Source organism: Acipenser ruthenus, chromosome 1 (assembly GCF_902713425.1).
Source record: "Acipenser ruthenus chromosome 1, fAciRut3.2 maternal haplotype, whole genome shotgun sequence".
Lineage (NCBI taxonomy): Eukaryota > Metazoa > Chordata > Actinopteri > Acipenseriformes > Acipenseridae > Acipenser > Acipenser ruthenus.
In genome coordinates this window covers 81,193,409-81,215,683 of record NC_081189.1, presented here as the reverse complement: position 1 = coordinate 81,215,683, position 22,275 = coordinate 81,193,409, and the positions used below count along the sequence as shown (strand labels likewise).

General features: G+C 38.4%; 1 protein-coding gene across 1 annotated transcript in view; it reads right to left on the bottom strand.

Annotated features, from left to right (window-relative positions):
- The window catches only part of LOC117421068 (ankyrin-2-like), a 137,687-nt gene extending 122,839 nt beyond the window's left edge, over positions 1-14,848 (bottom strand). The window contains 1 exon segment of the mRNA XM_059030808.1: positions 14,314-14,848. Within this exon segment, the coding sequence (XP_058886791.1) occupies positions 14,314-14,436 (123 nt within the window). The 5' untranslated portion in view covers positions 14,437-14,848.
- Between the last annotated feature and the right edge of the window lie 7,427 nt (positions 14,849-22,275).

Below are 22,275 nucleotides of genomic sequence, written 5' to 3'. Positions count from 1 at the left end.
ATGCAAGAGCAACACTGGAACAGATGGAATGACACCGTTTTTGCTTTACATCATAAAAACACACAGGTTTTAGGTTTTTAATCTGTTTTTGTATTTAAATGTATTACCACCTGTGACAGGAGTGAAAGGAGTCCCTCTTGTAATTTGCCCTCCCGACTACTGGCAGCGCTGTGCAGGAAGGACCGAGACACAGGAGAATGGCTGAGTCATGGTTGGGGCAGAAGCCACAGTGGGGGCAGCCATCTTAACTTGGGGCAGGACCTCATGGTTGAGCCCCATTATTGCAATCAGCTGTGCTGCGCTCGACGATTGGCTGAGGTGGGGCAGTGCACTGATTGTAGGGGCAGGGCTCGGCACTATTTAGGCTGTGGGGTTCTGCCATTTGGTCTCCCTATCCTGGACTGAGACAGTTGTGCTGCGTGAGCTCTGTGAGTTTTGTTCTTTTGTTTGTTTTACGTATATTCAGACTGAGGATTCCCAGACCGGCTGCCTTCGAGTCTGGATTTTCCCTGAGATCCTGGGAAGCTGCAGGAATTACTTGTCCTGTTGTGTTGAAGAGGGAGCCCAAGCCACCTGCTTGTTGTGGATCATTGGAAAACCCTGTGGCAGTGTTTTTCTTTTGTTTGGACTATTTGTTTTTCATTTCAAGCCTCTGCTTACCATAGCTGGTAACAGAGGCAGTTTCTTGTGGGAGTTATAAATAAAAAAACCAACCCCAACTACGTGCTTCCTGTCTCCATCACTTCTGTATCACATCACTTCCTCCCATAACCCACCACACCACCCTATTCATTCATGTATACAATAAATACAAAAAAGGAAAAACAATAATACCTAAAGCCTGTCATGTGTTGATTGGGTACAACTCTAAGTAACACAAAACTATTACACACATACCATACCAAACAAAAACAGCAAAAAACTGTGAACACAGTCATTCAGCAATTTTTTTCAAGGTTGGAGAGCCAGAATGAATTTCAATTTATTAGTTAAGTTTAGTTTTATTAATTTAACCAAGACAAAAAAAAAAAAAAAAAAAAACTTAAGTCATTAAACCTATTACTTCTAATAATCTGAATAACCCCCAGAACACAAATGTGCATATAATAACTTACTTTAAAAAAAGCATAATACCATTTACCTTTCATTAAAGCCATTACTTCAGATATTTCTGAAACCCCAGAGATGTTGTCATGACAACTGTGTATACAGCATTAGTGGCCAAGTTTCCATGAAAAAGGAAAAATAAGTCTCACCTTTTTGTCACGCTATTGTGGTAAAACCTTTCGGGTAGTGTGTGTTTCCATGTAGTTTTCTTTTAGCCAGAGAAATTCTCCTTCCAAATGATAATAACCTAATTAATATTAAAATACAGTACGGTATATTTAAATGTTTGTGCCTGAGTTCCAATTTGGTCTTGCTTGACTTTTGATATCGTACAGTTTTCTTAAACTGGGTTTCCACTAACTTTTTAGGATGTGTTGAAGCACCGCAAGTGCAGCCTGCCTCATTTGGACACCCAAAAAAAAAATAAAAAAATAAAAAAAGCACAGGAAACAAAACAAAAACTCACACATAGCGTTACACAAATTATTAAATAAAAAAAGAAAGCGCTGTGTAATATTCTTGTATTATTTGCTGAACATTTTTGACTATATATGTATTATAATCCTATTGTACACGTACATATATAATATATATATAAGTTTTCCTACAGAACCGTAGCTTCAGCAAATCTGATCTGATGGTAGTCTATGAACAGAGTTTTTGCTTTTTTTAATTTTTTTTATTAGATTTTTGTTTTTGTTTGAATGTTCGGGTGTTTCTTGTGACACTATAACTTACCAGTGCCTTGTTGAATCAATCTGAAACTGTGTAAGCGGCATCATAATGGTTGGGAAATGCAACAGGCACAGTTACAGACTGTGTTAAACCCACCAGCTGGCTATTGATACAGTAGATCTAGTTTTAAACCTGCTATAGTCAAAATACATTTTAGGGTCTAATTGAAATAATACATATGAAAGCCCTACTAAAAGAAAGCAACCTTTTTGTGATAGAGTACCTTACAGCTAATGCAGCTTTTTTTTACAAGTTTTACTACAACACTTTCTTCTGATGGTTTGTTAAACATTTTTATAAAGTATGATTTTGAAAAAGAAAAAAGATATAGTTGCTTCATTCCTCGATACACAGAGTTAGCAAAGAATCAAATAAATAAGTATTTACTGTAATGTAACGAAGATTTCATTTCAATTTCCCTTTGCTAAAACGAATTCTTACCAGTAATGCTCTGCTTTTGAGTACAACACAAATGCCTGTAATCTGTGATGAACCCCGTGGCACAACATTCTTCATTAGGCCTCACAGCACATTATTCAGTAATTGAATTCCGTGTCAGACAGTATGCAATAGAAACTTGAGAGTTCATGACCATCCTTATTTTGTAGCACTTCAAAAGCCTTCCTTTTTTTAGCCCTGTATGTGTGGTACAGCGTCTGCATACTGAAAGATGAACTCATTTAGGTGCCAATCATAGTCAGGGGAGAGTCAGCCTGTCATCAAGGACGGTAGAGGTCCAATTGCCAAAACAAGGTAGTGACAGCAAAACAAAATACTGTACCAAAATACCATAGCCAGCATTCTTTTCTTCTGTTATTGAAAACCATCCAATGTTAAAGTAATTTATAGTAATACAAAATATACTAGCTTTGTTATCAATAGGGTCCTTCTACTGCATGTTTATTTGTTTTACACGCAGAATAATGGACTCACGTACCATAAGCTACCAATTTATTTCAGGAATAGTTTTTGTTGCCCAAGAAACACATTTATTTTAAATATTACCTTTACAGTATATAATCAAGACACTTTTTAATGATGATTGGATTTTTGGAGGTAGTTTCTTCAAAACAGGCACAAAAGCAATGGTTTTAAAGAAGATGTGTACAACTTTAGCCGAAAATGAAAATGGCATTACAATCATATAAAATTCATAACTGCTCAGGACTGACTAATTGCATCTTCCTCCAGTATGATACACAGCAGGGAAGGGGGTTAATAAAGAATGCTCCTTCTGCAGGACCAAGAGCAGGGTTTTATATCTTTTTATGATAAGTTTGACACATCCACAGACAGAGACCCGCCTTGCCATGTCTGCATGCTTTATGCATTTGCAATGCAAATGGAAAAGAAAACCTTGACTAACTCTTTACTCTTATCATATGCTCCTCTTTCCCTTACTCTTTTGTCTATTTAATGGTGTTGCGCCTCTTTGCCTTTTTATAGTAAAGAACAGTACCACAGATGTACAGTAAGAAAGTAATTGGTGTTTAACTATTATTTTACATGTGTCTTATAGAAAAAGTGCAGGTACCCAACTGTAACATACTGACATCTGTTTGTACTTTGGCAAAACATTTTATTAGATCATAAGCACCAAGATAAATTCCCAAACTGTCTGTTTTGTTTAGTATATATTGTAATTTGAAACCTATATCTTTGGCGCAGTATCAGAATCATGTTTGTTTGGTTTGGCTCACCTTCTGCTATTATAAGTAGTCACATCAACTCAATGAATAAGTTGCAGGTTACTGAAACATAAATTTTGAGGGGTAATATACCTGTACCTCAGCAAAGCAGCCCACAAAGACAGCCTCAAATAGCAATCAACTGTCATTGAACTGGTAAAAGCTGTTGGTTTGGTAGGGTGGGATTTCAGTTACAACAATTACAGAGAGTTTTGAGGGGGACTTTTGTTTGTTTGTTTGTTATTTTTTAATATTTGTAAGATTACATTTTATATTATCAACACATACTATGTCATTTTTCATTTTTTTACTACAAAAGGATATAAAATAACAAAAAAAGCATATACATAAAATACAATAATAGATCAATAATAATAATTTAATTAATTAATTAATTAATTAATTAATTAATTTAATTAATTAAATAAAAAAAGCACTTAATTTAACAAAAAGACCAAGAGGAGCATAAACACTCCTGCATGGGATAAATAATGGTAAACACAAATAAACGGAAAGCACAATACACGGAAGTCAAGGTGTCTTTAATTATCAGGTGCTGAAGGCTGTCCCCCCCCCACTCTCAATATAATCCCACAATAGAGACCATATACTCCACAACGTAGAATCATATGTAGGGCTTCTAGTTTTGGGGTTTTATTTTTGATCACGTGATGTCCCTTTAAACATATTTTGAGTCGATTCACTTTCTTAATCAAACATTAATTACCAAAGGAAGTTGTTTCTTTTTACCCTCATATCTTGATTGAGTTAACAAACAACGTGCATTGGTCTTAACTGATACGATTTAAACCTGCATTTCGTTCTGGCTCTAATCGCCAAATTCATCTTATTAATTTCCATTGCGTTAGTTTCTAGTAATGCGTTGCTAATTTAAACAATCTGGTATTCAGTTAAGGCTTAACAACTATTAATTGAGGTTTAAAGGGAGGGAGAGAAATGGAAAATAAAAAACAAAAACTAGAAGCCCGAATCATATGTTAGTTTTTCTAAAGGTAAAATATTTAACGCCTGAGAAATCCATAGTTTAAGAGAGGGAGCTGTATCTGAATTCCACAATAAAAGGATGGATTTTTTTTTGCTAAAAATGTTAACATGTCTGTAACGGGGAGATCTGTGCTGACTATCTGGCACACGCGTTGTACTGCAGGTAGAGGGCAGCAGTCTCGTAAGATCCGCCTGTCAGTCATGGCCATGACACGGAGAGGTGGGGAAGAGTTGGCGGTGTGTTGGCTTTCCCTCTCTCTCTGAGTGGCTGAGAGGCATTTTGGGTGGCCGTGTTCGGAAATATAGTGACGCTGGCAGAAGACGCCAGTGTAAAACAAGGACCAGGCAAGCCCGGCTGAGGGAGACAGCCTGCCTTAAAATAATTTACAAAGTAAAAGAAATAATTACGTACCTGAGGGGACGTGTGTAGGTATACAGGGAACTCTGGCCACCCCCAGTGTATAGAAATAGCTGAGCATAGGTCGGAGGCCCGTACTGACCGGCTTAGCGGCAGTGGGAGCACTGCATAAGCAGCACCTTTATTACTGTGTTTTATAGTAGTTTTATTACTGTGTTTTATTTTCCCTTTTCATTTTTCCTTTTGTTTTCATTATTATTCTGAGCACCTGTGAGTGCGCGAGGATTTCTCCTGTTTACCAGTGTTGGTATTCCTGTGGTCCTGTGTACTGTTGTCGATACTCAGGCCACAGCCAACAGCGCCCTCGGTGGGCTAAAAGACAAAACAGCCAAAATAATAAAATTGGGCAGCAGGCGGTGTTTTCAAATAAAAGTTCATCCTGATCACATTAATTCAAACCATAAGAGAGATTGGTAGGTGGGTCCAGATTTTTACATTTTTTTCACTTAAGGGGAATAATTTGCCTTAAACAGGCATTAGATTTGGTGAAGTTTATTTTATAGCCCGGAAAAATGCTATACTGATCAACTGCACCAAGAACACCGGGGGTAGATTTTTCAGGGTTTGTTAAATATAAGAGACTATCATCGGCATAAAATGATATTTTGTGTTCAATGTTACCTGCTAGAATACCATCAATTGATGCAGAAGATCTAATGGATTCTGCAAGGGGTTCTACTGCCAAGGCAAAGAGGAGTGGGGACAAGGGACACCCTTGTCGTGTGCCTCTACTAAGGGAAACCATTAAAAATAAAATAAAATACCATTAGTAAGTATTTGTATTTAAGCCTGTGGGCAAGAGTACATTGATTTAATCCATTTTATAAAATGAGGTCCTAGATTAACTTTTTCAAGCACTGAGGAAAGAAATCCCCACTCTACCCTATCAAAGGCCTTTTTAGCTTCTAGCGACACAATCATTGCAGCTTTTTTATGCTTGTTTATATGATCAATGATATTCAGTAGCCGATGGATATTATCAGAGGCATACCTCCCCTTAATAAAGCCAGTTTGATCTGGCTTAATTACCTTTGGGAGAAGTGACTCCAATCTTCAGCCTAATAACTTTGCAATAATTATACTATGTCATTCTAAAGCCTTAAGCTCAGCCACAAAACACTATTCAGTGTCAGCTTGATAGTAGAATGACAAATTCCTGACCGAACATGTAAGAACACTAAAACGTGTATGTAAAGATGTACTATAATGTAGAGACTTGCACAGTCTTGTCAATTTACTGGTTCGTTTTCTTTATTTAATAGTTTTCTTTTTGTGAGACATTATGGAGATTACTAATATAAAACAAAAAATCAGGTCACAATATCTATTTTTGCTATTAATTAAATACATGATTAATAGATAAGGAATGATATTATATTCTGGTAAAAATTATTCTGGAAGCAGGTACATAATGTATTGTTAAAATATGATAACTAAATAAAGGTTTACACCCTACTCATACACTATGCCCTTGGCTTAAATAAAGAACAAAACTGATGAAGCATGTTGAATGTTTAAGAGTGCTGGAGGGCAAGCTGTCATCAATTTGTCATTTTCTAATTCTACAAAAATGTTACCTTTGTATACTGTGTCCAAGACCCTGGGGTCACAGAGGAGGTAGCAGAGGTCACAAGAACCACAGCTAGCCATGCAATGTGATTCATAATGTGTTTTACAAGGGGGTTCCAGCATAATGACATCAGTACACCAGGACTGAATGATCTAATATCTGGAGGTTCCAACTGCATTTGAACCTCTGAAGATCATTTTTTTTTAAAAGCTGATATAGTATATACCGTAAAATACATTATTTCCACTGACCAACATCCATTATGATATTTCAGTTGTGACCTGTAACCTACCCAATACATATAAAGGATAGAGTAAGATTGAAAATCATTTAGGAAATTTGAAAGGGGCAATGTTTCTCATGATGAAACAAAATCAATATTATCTGACAAACAAATGAAAACTAACCAATGATGCATTCCATTTTACAACCTGTACTGCAGCATATTTTTTGCCAAACACAGAGCAGTATAGGTGTTCGCTCCAGTTACTAGTATTAAAACTATGCACATACACCACATTTCAAAGCATAGGTCTGAAATATCAGAGGGGGTATTTGGGTGTATTTGTGCTTGTTTTTGAACGTTTTGTATTTTTGACATCATTTTAACATGTGGTTGTCTTAAATTTTAACCAAGTGCACCAGTTCCTTTCCTGTAGTGCCTTGTTTGGGTAGCAATAATCGATTATTATTTTATTATCAATCATTAGTATTTATCTTTAGTATTGATCATTTCAGATCGTTCATTAACTAATTATAAGTTTGTGTGAGATCATGGCACTGTGGTACTGTAACTCCCAGTATGTATTGGTTCATACCATTGTGATAAAAAAAAAATATATAAAAAAATGTTACCTCTGCTGCATCATTCAAACAGTAGCTCATCATTGTACTTGCCGTTGTGTTACTATAGTCATTGGTACAGATAACATATTTTGGTGAGCGTGGTTCTTGTAAGGTGTAATTTACAGAAGTGTTAGAAACAGCATCGTCTGTGACCAATGAGATATGCATTCTTTTCAATATTTTGTTTCCTTAGTCCATAATATCCTAACCTATCTGTTCGGTCTGTTCTAGCTGAGGGATTTGGGTTTGTGCTTCACTTTTTTTTTCAAGTTTGCATTGGGTGTTCATCACGCTATCTCCAAACCTGAGATTCAATTGGCTGTCTGCACTCAGACATTCAGCTGTGCTCTGCAAAGGATCCTTCCTTTCATTATTTATGCATTTCATGCAGCAGTCCCAGTGTTCTGCACTACAAGAAAACAGAGACCCTTTAACATACACAATAAAAGCAGTAAAATTCAGACTTTCTCACTATGAAAGGAACTAAAAATGTAAATCTGCAATATCCTCTGGTAAACTGAGCAAATAGCTTAATAAGGGCAAGCTGGTTTGCATACTATAGATTAACAGTCGAATAAAGCCACACCCAGATGAAGCATATGAAGGCTCATTGTCTTATGTATTTTGAATTTGAATTGTAAAAGTAGCTTGTCTTTTTCAATCTGGTTAGTCGTAAGTTAAAATCTGGAAATGTTTTAGACTAAACACAACCCAGCTTAAATTTAAAAATGCAACTCAGAAATACAAAAATTGCACCCATCTGTGTTTGATGCTGAATAGCAATCTGTATTGCAGAGTGTGTTAAAAGGAAACCTCCAGGCATTGTGCAGTACCTAATACAGCCAAATAAATCCTCTGACATTTCATATTTATGCATTCATTAGAACTGTTTTCCCCTTTTGGAAAATGGGACATTACATCTTTAAATATATATCAATTTGCTCAATTGTAAAAACAAGTGACTTTCAGTATTGGGTGCCCCAATAGCTTTTTCATTTCCATTCCCTGCAGCCCAAAGACTGCAGCATAGTGCACACAGCAGCAGGTGTTGAATACAAGAGCATTTCTACAACATGCTCCACGTAAGCTGCGACACAGCTAATAAAACCCTATATATAAATTATAACACGCAACCTAAGAGCAGCAGAGTACAACTGATTTAATGCTCTGAAGCACTGGCTTCAAAGCATGAAAAAGAACATAGTTGCAAAAAGAACATAGTTGCAAGACTGCTAAAAAAATCCATTGTGATCAGCGGTGGGGCATGCAACGATTGGATAGAGCGTGGCACCGGCCTCTCAGGGGGGAGTTTGGCAGTACAAAGGGGACACAGCTACATGAGTACAGGACCTTACGCTTAAAGTACTAACGCACCGGCACACTGTGTTTTGTTATTGTTTTGTATTACAGACGAGTAGCGGCTTGGGAGCTGCAGCCCCAGAGCCAGCACACACACCCTGGAGCACAACTACCCCTGCACAGCACAGACACGCACAGCCAACCCCGAAGCACTTTCATGTGCACAAAGGAGGAATTGGTGGAATGAGATTAATTGTGTGTTATTATTTGGGACTGTAATCCGCTGTATTTCACTCTCCTATACCTGGTAGAGGGGCAGACTGTATACTTTATAGTTAATAAAATACAGACGTTCTTGGATAATTGAACTGTTGTTTGGACATTCCCTTCTACTCACGTCACTCACACCCTGACACAAGGGGATTTAGAGATGTTTGCAGGTGGCTGCTAAAATGACAGTGCTTTATAATTTGTAAATACTGAAGCTACTATAAAATCAAAAACACATCCCTTTGGAAAAAATAAATAATCCCTTTGCAAAGCACATAAGATATGTTCTATCCTTAATACTTTTGTTATTTTCATGTTTAGTGATAGGATAGCTGATTACTTTAACTTAGAGTTTTCTGTACCTTAGCAGTAAGTAAGTCGCAGTTACGCTAGTCTTAAGTAGCATCTATCATGGGTACTGACTAAGAACAAAAAAAGTAATGGTTGTACCCCAAAAACTATTAAATTCGCATAGCTGGGAATTCATGTGGTCGTCTAAATTATTGTGAAACGTGTTCAAAATGACAGATATGGGGCTTGTATGGGCCACTGGTATACAGGATCCCCAATAACAAATATATAACCACATTCTACTGGCAAAAGCCTTGCACTGTCCCTGCGTAATTAGGATTCAGGCATTTATTATTATTATTATTATTATTATTATTATTATTATTAATAGTAAGTTAGCTTATTGTAGATTTACTGCCAGCATTTGGAAAATATAACTTAAAAACTTCTTATAAACCCAGTTTAAGAAAGCTGCATGATATTAGTAGTTGCACAAGGCCAAATTGGAACACTGACAGAAACTATACCCTCCTACATTTTAATATTATTATAATGTTTTTCTAAAAAAAAGCTACATTTAAAACCAAAAGGTACTACTAAAATAGTGTGACAAAAAGGTGAGACTTAAGCCCCTGTCACACTGACGCTCCTACCTGGGTCCTGACCCGGGTTCTGGCTAGCTGGGTCAAAATCCTGTGTAGTGTGAAACCACGTACCCGGGTCGACCCTAGCTAAAAATGCATGATGCCACTTGTAATCGGAGGAATTAACAAACAGCCACTCCTGCGTGAAGGTTTAACTTCCGCAAGGAACTTGAGAGCCATTTCTGTTGATTGAGACACACCATGAGCTAGATTGCTACAGGGATGACGTGGAGCGATTAAGAAACATTTGGGCCGACGATTCAATCAAGAGAAGCTTAGATGGAAGCGCCCGTAACAAGCACATCTTTCAAACAATTTGCGAGAGGCTGTGCAGAGAAAGATAAAAAATAGGTGAAAGTGCAGTCATGTAAACATTGCTGCTTCCAGGGCTTCCATTCTGTACTTGCTTCTGTCACCCTAGGTTGATAAAAATGCTTAGCTGATCCACATTACACCAGGTCGTGACCTGCGTAGAGTATGCCATTGTGAAAGGGGCTTCATTTATATTTTTGCATGTTAACAAAGCCTTTGACTTATGTGGCTTCTCTGACTGTAGTTTTTCATTTAGTTGACATAATCCGATCAGGTAACTTTACTAACAACATGGTTACATAATTATTTTCAATCTTTAAATGTAGATACTAGATAGTGTAAAGTTATACAGCCTAAATACAGGTAATGAAGACATGGGATATACTAGCTGATAACAGTACAGTTAGTTTTTCCATACCCTCGGTTGTGCCCCTATCATCAGAATGTCACAAAGAGAGGATTAGGCTGGAATTATGTATCCTTCATCTGGAGGTCAAAGTTTTCCACAAACCTTACAGTACATCACAGTTTACCCCTTGTGACAATTACCTCCATGACTTACTTATAAGATGCAGAGTGAGAAAGACAGACAGACAGAAAGCATCCTTTTAGTGGTGTATTTGCAATCTGTAACCTGTCTTTAAACTGGCAGATGATGGGAATTGGTGCAGTATCCCAATATGACAGCTTGGTATTCAAATAAAAGCATGTGTGCAACTAAAACACACAGAAAACCTGTGTACAGCACAAGTGGAAAAACAGTGAGTCTAACTCTTCTGTACCTTTGTACCGTCCATTTAAGGTAACAAGGGGCCTATAAAACCTTTAGTTGCGTGTGTCTACTGTAAGGACAGAAAAAAAGGCCAGAAAACAATGGACCGTATCTAATTTCATGCTTTTTCACACCTGGCCTTTTTATGATTTATCCTGAAGTAACAATATTTACCTGATAACAGAGCACCATTAGTGAGTTGTTTTGCTATGGCTGAAGATAAATGTCATCTACATAATCCCTACCTCGCACCTGCCTCTCACGCTTATTACGTTATAGCAGCAATACACACGATCTGCAGAAAGAAACATATTCTGAGAGTAATGACTGCAGCTTGCAGGAGTGAGTGATTATACTACATTGTGTTTTATAGAATTATGATGATTATACAATAATTACGATAGTCTCTTTCTGAGCTCTGTAACTCTAAATCTTCATTTAACAACAGGCATTCTAGATATCAATCCCTATTATTATTATTATTATTATTATTATTATTATTATTATTATTATTATTATTATTATTATTATTATTATTCACACTCCCTTACCCAGGGCGACTTACAGTTGTATACAAAAAATACATACCAAGAATTACAGTACAATTAAGAGCAAGATACAAAATATAATGATTTCAGTAAGTTCCCTTCTTTGCAATAAACAGAAAACTTCCTTTTTCAAAAGTCCTACCACCAAGGAGTATGGATAACTTGCAGCTTTAGTAAAAATACATTAGAAAAATATGGTTGGAAACAAAATAATTTAATTGGAAACTAAAAATAATTTTAAATATAAAATAAAAGAGGGAGAATCCTACAAAACAAGTTAAAATGCTGTTTTTTGGGTATACGGGTGTACAGTGAATGGAAATGTTCTGATAGAAATGCCATGACTTCTTTTAAGATAAGCAGATTTAGGGGATGAATACATCAAATATGCTGATTTCAAGTAGAAGTACATATACAATATTGACAAGCTTGCATTTCCATGGATGCATATTCATAAAAAAATACTTTTCTAGATGAACAGATTATTGACAGATTTTGGATAAACAAAACAGGTATATTATCTTCTGTACTTTTCTAAAGCTTTTCTTATCACGTTTAAAGATGCAGTGTCCTACAATCATGTTCAGCTTTAAAGTGAAATGTAATTCCTTGGGGCTAATTTACTGCATTCTTCCATGGTTTAGCATTCTGAGCTCACTGCTTTATCAAAAATAAAAACAGTCCTTGTCAGCTGTCTGGTTTGTTTACATTCCCCCAAGTAGCTGTAGGCATTTAGAGCTATTAAAGCCCTTAGTAAACAGAGAGTAATAACATTTAACATGGAATAATACCTACTTTTTGGATTGCATAAACTACATAAACACAATTTTAAGGTTATACATTAACATGTACAGTATAGGAGGCTGTGTGGTCCAGTGGTTAAAGAAAAGGGCTTATAACCAGGAGGTCCCCAGTTTAAATCCCACCTCAGCCACTGACTCATTGTATGACCCTGAGCAAGTCACTTAACCTCCTTGTGCTCCTTCTTTCGGGTGAGACGTTGTTGTAAGTGACTCTGCAGCTGATGCATAGTTCACACACCCTAGTCTCTGTAAGTCGCCTTGGATAAAGGTGTCTGCTAAATAAACAAACAGTATACGTTGACAATAAATACAAGCCATACATCTACAGCAAGTATATAACAAAATAGTATTTCACTTTTACCACAAAAATCAATTTCTATTAAGACACAAAGCTTTTGAGTTTGATCTGAATAATTAATCTCACTAATTGGATCAATTTAATCATAAACTTAAACTACTACATGGAGTGGAATTTAATAGAATTTCTGAGTACATTTAAGTCATAGGTTTTTCAAACATGTACATATCTCCAATTGTGCAGTTTGTTGGAAGTCACACTGTTTTTCGCTTGGAAGTAACCTTGGCATCTTTAAAAAAATATGACGGAGTATAAAATGCAGTTGTTTACCCGTCTATCTATATTAAATCTATTCAAACTGTTCCTATACTCATAGTATAATTTAAAAAAACTAAATAAATAATGCAGTATTTAGTTGGACTGGTGCCTGTGCGAAACATTTTTTTTTTAAGCGAATACTGTACTGTTTGGATGGATGAAAATAACTGTTGAAATCATTTCAGTCCAGCTAAATGTACACTAAAACAAAACCAAAAAACTGACAACAACGTATGTGTATGCTTGATGTGCACATGCTAAACTATGGACCACTAACTATGGAAGAATTACTCTAAATATATGTATTTTATTGTAAAATTGAACATGGTTGTAGGTCATTGTAGCAGCTTTAGTGTAACTGCATCTTGTTGTTGACTGGACTTCCCAGCAGTCTGCCAGGGCATTATTAAAGTAGTAACCATCATCAGAGCCCTTAAATTAAGCCTTTTTGAATGCATTTATGTTCCAAAAGGGTTTAGAAATGCAAAGCCATAACCCCTAGTAATCTGAGGTAAACTGCACCATTATTTTTTTTTACAGTAATATGCGTCACACAGGCAACACTGCAACAATTTGTATTTCAACAAAATATCTTACTACACATACAGCTTACATGTGTACTCTACTCGTCTGTGGTTTGAATTATATGAATTATATGATACTTCACAGAAACATCTTTAGGTCTGTTTGCATCTCATACATTGCATCTCATTGCAGGATCCAGCATCTTTACTATTGTTAACATGGTATTTCTACACTTTCATTCCAGGGAGTATGTGAGCATTAAAAACTAACTACAATCACTAAAACCAAGGCCATCTGTTGGTTTGTTTTTTAAGCTTTTGTTAACAGCATTTTCACAGAACAAGTCGACATAGAAAAGCACTGCATGGAGGAAATGGATGGAATTGTTAATCTCCGATCTAGATGGCAAGGGAATGAGAGTAATGCTGTTTCTTTTTCCATCCTTGACTTGCAAATCTGCAGTTGTTTCTATGTTATTCTCAAGCTTAAAGACACCACTTGCAGCATTTGAGGACAGGATAAGGGCAACATGTAAAGAATGTGTCTCTGCATTTGACAGTGCAGCACGAACTGGTACGTTTTTCGGACCTTGGATGAAGCAGATGCCTGGGTTAGAAGACAAGAAACACGATGCCAGTGACCATCTTGGTGCCCCCCCCCCCCCCCCCCCATTGGAGCCGTTGGCACGGGTAAATAAAGGACACCGTAGGAGTCAAAATGCGCAGATGATTATGACAAATTATGTATGTTGATGAAGGTGCTGAATGATAATAAGGAATGGAAATCTGTTCCCAGTGCCAGTAGTACTGTTGCTGAAAGTGGTGGTGATGGTGAAGAAAGAGGTTTAGAAGGGGGTTCTCATACCTTGCGTTTCCGTTCAGCTCGCTCCCTGGAGCGCCTTCTCCTCTCCTTGGCTTTCTCGCTTTTTAAATCTGGTGGCGGCTCAAGCTCCCTGGATTTTTTAATGTGAGCAGCAGCGTGAGCCATGGTCCTGCAGCAGAGGACTTCAGAACATTCACTTTGCAAGCGGAACAATACAATCCAGGTGACTTCTGCCAAGGGCACTGGCCGACAGCCAGGATTTTCACAGTTGCAAAACCGACAGTGGCGCTTTTCCCCCTCAAATTCAGCAGACCAAACCTCTTGTAGAAGATCCCATCTCCTGTGAATGATGCACCAGAAAGGGGAGGGAGGGGGTGGGGGCTGTCTAATGCCCACAAATGCAGGTGAAGCCGGTATACAGAAGACTGACTGATTCTCCTCACAACTGCAGAGACACCAGGTGTTGAAGGGAAAGCTTTAGGTTTGGGAGAAAGCCATCCTTAAAACCACACGTCCCCCAGATTGAATAAAAACAGGACTTTTGGGACCCAGAGTAGAGGGAGCCTGTGTCCTCTGACTAGAGCAAGGAAGGAGCCACGCGCACAGAAAAGACAGGGGGGAGTGGGGGAGGAAAGGAAGCTCTCCAGCTGCACCTCAGCACAGGGAAAACAAGGAGAAAAATGGTGCAGTCTGACTTAATGACTTGCTGCTGCTGCTGCTGCTGCTCTGCCAGAACACATGAATATTTTTTCCCTTTCTGTGAAAAAAAAAAATAATGCTGCCCACTCACATTAGCTGGTAAGCAGCAGGTCTTAATTCCTAGATACCAGTTCCTAGCTTATTACACCTGAAAGCAGTAATTACATTTTTTTAAAGGGTGAATGCTTCTGGAATGCCTGCAACGTTTCAAACCTTCCTCTCTGTCAGCATTTGTGTGTGTGTGCGTACGTGTGTGTGTTGTTGTTTTTTGCTACCTCAGGTGTGATTGTCCATTAAGAGGTTTCATATTAAGAGGCAGCTATAGCTAACCATAGCTGGGAGATACAATATACAGAATGTTATGTCCTTTATCAGACAAACTGCTGCTACTAATTGCCTAATCATGACATTAGCATTCAGTACAGGGAGGAGAAGGAAGGGCGCACCCACAGACTGACTAGCCCAGTGCCTTCCAATAATTCAGCCATAAACTATGCACTATCAATAATGTATGGCCCCTGTGTTGGGAGGAAAAAACAAGCAAGCAGTGATCAGTAATCCCAATGACTGTATAGTCCTGTGACAGAAATACAATGCTCCTTGGTTTTAAAAATAAGTGGTATGTAACAACATAGGAGTGAAAAACTAAAGGATTAAATAACAGACGAATAAAGAAAAACAAATAATGAAGGACTACTGTAGCTCTTAAACATCTCATTACAAAATGCAAAAAACTAAGTTTTGAAAGCTTTCAGCCATGCTTAAGATACAGTATTTGAAAGTATATATTAATGTTGTTGCAATCAGTATTGTTTATAGTGATGTCTAAAATAAATGTGGCATTCAACCTTTTTAAAATGAGTGGAATTTCATGGAATTCAATTCTATTTCCTTTCATTCCATTTCAAATTCCAATTCTGTATCCTGAAGATTTTTTCAATTCAAATTCAAATTCAAATTCTTGAATTGAATTGGAGTTTACCAACACATTCGGAATTGACCCCAACCTTGTTCCAGGTCTTGGCTCTCAGGCAAGAAGTAGGCAAACTGCATCTCAAAAAAGCCATCTGTCTCATAGAACGCATCTCTCAAGGAGAGGGGTTCTACTCAAGATACTTTTTGGTGCCAAAAAAGGACAGTGGTCTACGCCCCATTCTAGAACTGAGACACCTCCACGGGTTCTTGAGGGAGAGGAGGTTCCAGATGGTCACACATCGCCACATTCTCCAGTCTGTCCGGCTGTGCGACTGGTTTGTAACAGTGGACCTAAAGGACGCGTATTTTCACGTTCGTATTCGTACACCACAAGAGCGTTGTATGACTATAAGTGGAAGTTTTTCAAAACTGCTCCCTGACCAGAGGTCATGACCCCATTTATTGCCCTATAGCAACTATTTTGCAGTTTCTGCAAGATCTGTTAGAGGTGGGTAGATCCCCCTCTACATTAAAAGTATACCTAGCCACCATATCTGCATGCCATGTCCTCACTGATTCAGTGTCCCCGGGCACTCATATATTAACAACCTGTTTTCTGAAGGGTGCTTGGCGGTTACGTCCTCCCCGAATGGAGTCTAGACGTGGTATTGGAGGCTCTCACTAAGGCCCCCTTTGAGCCTATACATTCCATAGAGTTGAAATATTTCTTTATGAAGACAGCCTTTCTTTTAGCCATCACCTCTGCTAAGCGGGTCAGAGAGCTACAGGCTCTGTCAGTGCACAGTTTCTGTATGCGTATTTGAGACAATGGAAACAGGATATCGTTGCGCACAAACCCTGCTTTCCTCCCTAAGGTGATTACGGCTTTTCACTTGAATGGAACGAGAGGCTTTCCATCCCCCTCCTTTTGCGGAGGTGACAGACCAGAGATTTAATTCCATCTGCCCTGTTCAGGCATTGACAGGTTATGTGGCTAGGATGAGAGCATTGTGTCTGTCTGACCAGCTCTATATCTGTCATGGTGAAAGGACCCGAGGTCAAGCCCTATCTATGCAGCGACTGTCCCGTTGGATTATGGACACAGTCTCGACTGCATACACTAATGCCGGCCTACCCCCACCTGGGAGGGTGGCCGTGTACTTTACCAGAGGTGTGGCTACGTCATGGGTCCTCTTTAGAGCTGCCTCATTGACTGATATCTGTACTGCGGCTAGCTGGGCTACTCCGCATTCATTCACCAGGTTGTACCGACTTAAGAGGGTAGATCCCTCTATGCCTTTATTAGGCACAAGGGTCCTTAAGGTTGCACGCTCATATCACCAACATTTTCTTAAAAGGGTGGATTCAATCAAATGGTTTTCAGACAATCAATTACAGCATCATTAATTGTTTCTCAGCTAGCACAACTCCAAATTCAAATAATTTTAATTCAGTCAAGAAAACTCGATTAAAAAGAACAATATTTATTAAAGCTTAGACAAGACAATATTATGTTAAGCATATTCTGATTACATCTTTGGCCTTTGGCCTCGTCCTTCGAGGTACCCCTGCCCATAAAGAGACTGCTGATAGTGGAGAGGCTGACTGCAGGGAAGTCATGGGCAGGGGGGCAGGATAGCTGCCCTCACCCTTAGACAAAGCCGAAAAACGTGTTGGCTGGGGAGGAGGAGGCGAACTCTGATGCACAACATGGATGAATGGATTCAGGTAAGATATAATGCCCTTTCTAGCTGATCATTAGTCATGTTGATAATCAAATGACGAATGAGATACTAGCCATTTGACTGACGAATGTCTGGTAATGGAAGCACCTAATATGCTTGACATTTACGATTTTAATCTATCTTAAAAGTGAGTTCCCTGCCTGAACCACCGCTTTGCTGAATATACAGCTTTGTCAAGTAGCCTTTAAACATATGCACAGTATACACTTAATGCATATTAAATATCCTGTCATCCATCCACTTTGCCAGCTTTGGTAACAGCCACAAAGATAGGTCACCAGTTGGTGCAACAGCTGTCTGTGTTTCCATCAGTCAGCAGCTTTTCATCTTTGTGAATCACTACCAGCAAAGCACTAGTCATTAGAGGAATGTGATAATGTCATGTGATCAGTACTTCCCTACAATGACTTACAACCCCTCTGCATTTCAGTAACAGAATGTCTCAGACAGACTCACTTGATGGGTGGTAAGAGATGTTTTTTTTCCAGAGCCCTTGCAAAAATGTAGCAAAGCATGCTACAAGTATACATAATATGTAACAGTTAAACACGTCCATAATTATCCTTTTTCAGTTTGTATGCATCTGAACTAAATCTGATGAGGTCAACCAGTAAACAAGGTAGGTAACATAAGGTATATATTCATGACACACTACAGGTGTCAGTATCATGTTAAAGTAGGTCACCATAGCCAATACCCAGAGCATGTTGATTAGTATCTCATAACTGATGCTCGTGCAAAATTGAATACAAGTTTAGGATTTTATAACTCAGTCAATTAGGTTTCAGCACTGTAAAAAGATGGTACTGTGACCTCTATTCATAGTATGTGGAGTAATACATGTTTATGCATATTGCTAACAACAAAAAACTTTTTTAGTTTTACAGAATTGGAGTCATAATGAAACATCTACCCTGTGCAAGTTATGTACTGTATGCCATGTGGCTGTTGGAACAGAAAGGCTGGGAAGTACTGTAAATGATTGGTAAGTGCACAGGGACTAACAGTTTCATTACAACATCATTTCCATTTTCAAAGTAGAACTTCTGCAAAAAAAAAAAGGTTCTGCATGCCATCACTTACAAATATGTTGTCTTTTTTTTTTTTTGCATGTCATCGTTTTTTTGAATGTTGCCATTGTTATTTGGAGGATTGTATATTTATTTTTTGGGCTCATACAGTGTTAATTGTTGCATGCAAAGTTTTCAGTGTTTGTGCACTTCAGGGTCACCGTACCAAACCGATCAGAGGCCAGAACTGCATGAGTAGGTCACCATGACCAAAATTCTGATACTCCCGAGAACTTGCCCTAAGTAGTATTTGAAAAAAATATATTAGCATGCAAAATAACTAAGAAATTATGGCATCCCTGCAAATAGACAGGTCCTGACGGTGCTGTAATTAAGGGAAAGTAATTTCCCTATACTGTTTCTATAAAAGCTGGGAGCTATACAAGTTCGGAGTGCTGCATCAATCCATCCACTAACGTTGGGCCAGCCTCAGGGAGGGTGCAAGGGATGCAACTGGTATTGACATGTTTCAAATGAAAAAAGGCCATGCAATTAGGCAGGGATCTGTGAGATGTAAGGATTTAGCAATGGACTCCCCAAAAATGTAATTTTCGCATTGTCCCTAATTATAACATAATAAGACACCATTTTCTATGTTAGCGGATAGTGGCTATGGCCTGCAACCCTGGATGATGACACTATTAGGCAATGCAGAAACCGAAGCTCAAATTCGCTACAACCATGCCCATGTAGCAACGCGACGTGGAATCAAGAGATCTTTTGGCATCCTGAAGAGTCGGTTTCACATAGTGGGGTTCCCTCATGTATAAACCAAAAAGGGCTGTAAAATGTCATACAGCGCCAACTGTACTCCTAACTCACCTCAGCTCTGGGCTGTAAGTGTGTCCGTTTTTGCGACCCTCATTATAATGATTGCGGTTACTTATTTGTGTGTGTTGAGTAATTTGCATTGCTCTTAAGCTTACATAGGCCACAGTGCAAAATAACTGCCTGGCCGCAAAGCAATTGCATTGCACCTATCCTTACATCAGCCCCTTAATCTAAAAAAAGAACAACATTTTGAAACCCTATGTAGAGTACTGTATCAGCAGTTTTACTAAAGTGGACATTGAATCGTCTTTGCAGGCTCACTTAAAGAAGGTTACTGCAGATGGAACTGGCGGTAGCTCCATGTTTGAAATTGGAACAAGTGAGACTGAGTTTTACAGACTGGTTTCTTGGCACAGATGGAAACATGGCATTACATAGGGTTGGCATACCCATAATCATACTGATCTATACAAGAAGCTTTAAAATCCTAGTTCATGTAATATAATCTGGTTATTAGCCCAACTGATGTGTTCTTAATCATAATGTATTACTGTTTCCGCATTTATGGACATCTGCATGCTTAAGAAAGTCACCAGCATTTATTTTTGTAATCTTTAAGTCTCTGTGCAAGCCTAAACAAGCTGGTCATCTGTAATGAGGCCAGCATTAAAAAAAAAAAAAGTAATTTCTTCCCTCCTGAAATAGAGTAAGGTCAATATTTTCCATCCAAATCTCTAACAAATGTTAGGTTATTATCATAACCCTGGTTCCCTGAAATAGAAATGTAACCATTACCTAATGGGTGTTAACCTCCTAAAGACATGAAACCTGAATAGATATACCAAAGCTGAACACAAGTGCATGTGACATGATAGGGAACTCCCTGTTTAAGGGGAAGAAATCACCAGTATGAAGTCAACAGAGAACATATATAAGGCATGAGGCCTTAATAATTAACGTTTTTGGATAGACAGTTTCAAGTACTTTGTGAAAGTTTTCAATCTCCTTTCAAAATTGTCTAAGAAAATTAGAAGAGCTACAAAAACACCACACATAACTTCAGGGGTAGAGTGTTGAAAACAATGACCATCACTCTATTAATATTTACAGAGATTTGTTAATTGAGGGGAGCATTACATGGAAAGGGGTTAAACCGTTGGGAGATATCAAAATCGTAAAAATAATGGAGTTAAACAGTTTGCCCATTATACAGAACATGTCATTTTCACACTTTGTTCAACAGCATTTAGCAGTGCAATGTCTGTTTCTAAGGCAACATGTAGAAGAGGTACTGTATATAGTGCTGCATCTGTTGTGAAGGAAAGAGGTGAATGCACATCCTACACTTGGCAATTCAAGTTTCTATTGCAATCAGGCCTCCCACTGCCATATGTTTGCAGATGACAATGGAAATAATATTATGTAAGAGTCACACAGACATAAACTTAAATTATTTAATCTCCATTTTTGTGTAATTACATACAGGTATGTGATCGAGAGTGAATGAATCCTAGTCAGCAATCTCCCTCCCGACCTGTGAGGGCACGGTATAACAGGAACAGTGTGCCCCGGACTGGATGGTTTGACAGTTCATTCCAGGGTCAGTCGGAAGTCGGCCATCCAGAAAGGGGGCGGGGCCAAAATACCAGAAGTTATCGCCTTAATGCGGTAGGCGATGTGTCAGTCACAGATTGGAGGATACCTGATTGGACTCGCCACCGAAGAAGGCGTGACTAAGGGTATTTCAGGGGATGTGGCCTAGCAATCTGTTTCTTTGTTATGGTTACAAGCGAATGGACCGAAAACGTATAACTGTGAATGCTATATTTTGTTGTGTGTCAAACCTGTTTATTTATCATTGTTAGATGGTTAAACACCCGGGAGCTGTTGCTGTCAAGCCAGCATTAATCCCGGATTACAACTACTGCACCAGTCACTATTTACAGCGTATTCACCACCAGCACGGGAGCACCGCGAAAGGACACAGAGCCGTGCCGGGACATTGTCTTTCTTTATTATTATTTTGGTACTGAAACCCAGTATTATTTCGCTGAGCAAACTACACATTGGTGTATAGTTGCCAGCGCTATTATTGAATGGTGCCAAACCGCGGAACAGATCATAAAAGAACTGTTTGCACCGTGAATTCTGTCTGTGTGTTATTATTAGAGCACTGCATCACCTCTACACCTGCACACTACTAACCACTTTGCCACAGGGTACTACATCATTTTGTAACTATGTGGATTTCGACGTGGGCGACTGGCATGCTGGAGTAGAAGCTACTCATATAGTGTGTGGGCTTCAGATTGAGATAAGAAATCCTTTACCAGCAAACTGATTTCAGAAACAACTGTCCTGAAAAGCAATGCTGCTTTATAGCAAAAATGTAGCAGTGAATGAAGACTGCAGAGTGTTCAGCTCAATTTGCCTTCCAAAACAATGCACTTCCTTTTCTGCATTTGTATGTACAGCATGCCTTAAAATCCCTGTAATAAATCTAAACTGCATTACATTCAATGTATGAGCTAACCTATAAGTCTACAACAAAGTAAGGTGCTTTTTTCAAAACACAAAAACAGAAATTAGTGTGATACGGCCTGTCAACAAAAATGCACTCTTTGTGGGATCTGTGTTTCTGTAAGGAGGTCACTTATGTTCATTTTGTTTCAGACCCAAATGCTTGAATATCTACTGTCTGTGTTTTACCTGCTTTGCAGATACACACAAGGCTTCAGTCTCTAGGGCTGTACATATGTCACTTGCTACCAGCATTACATTTATCACAGCTGCTATAGAAGGGA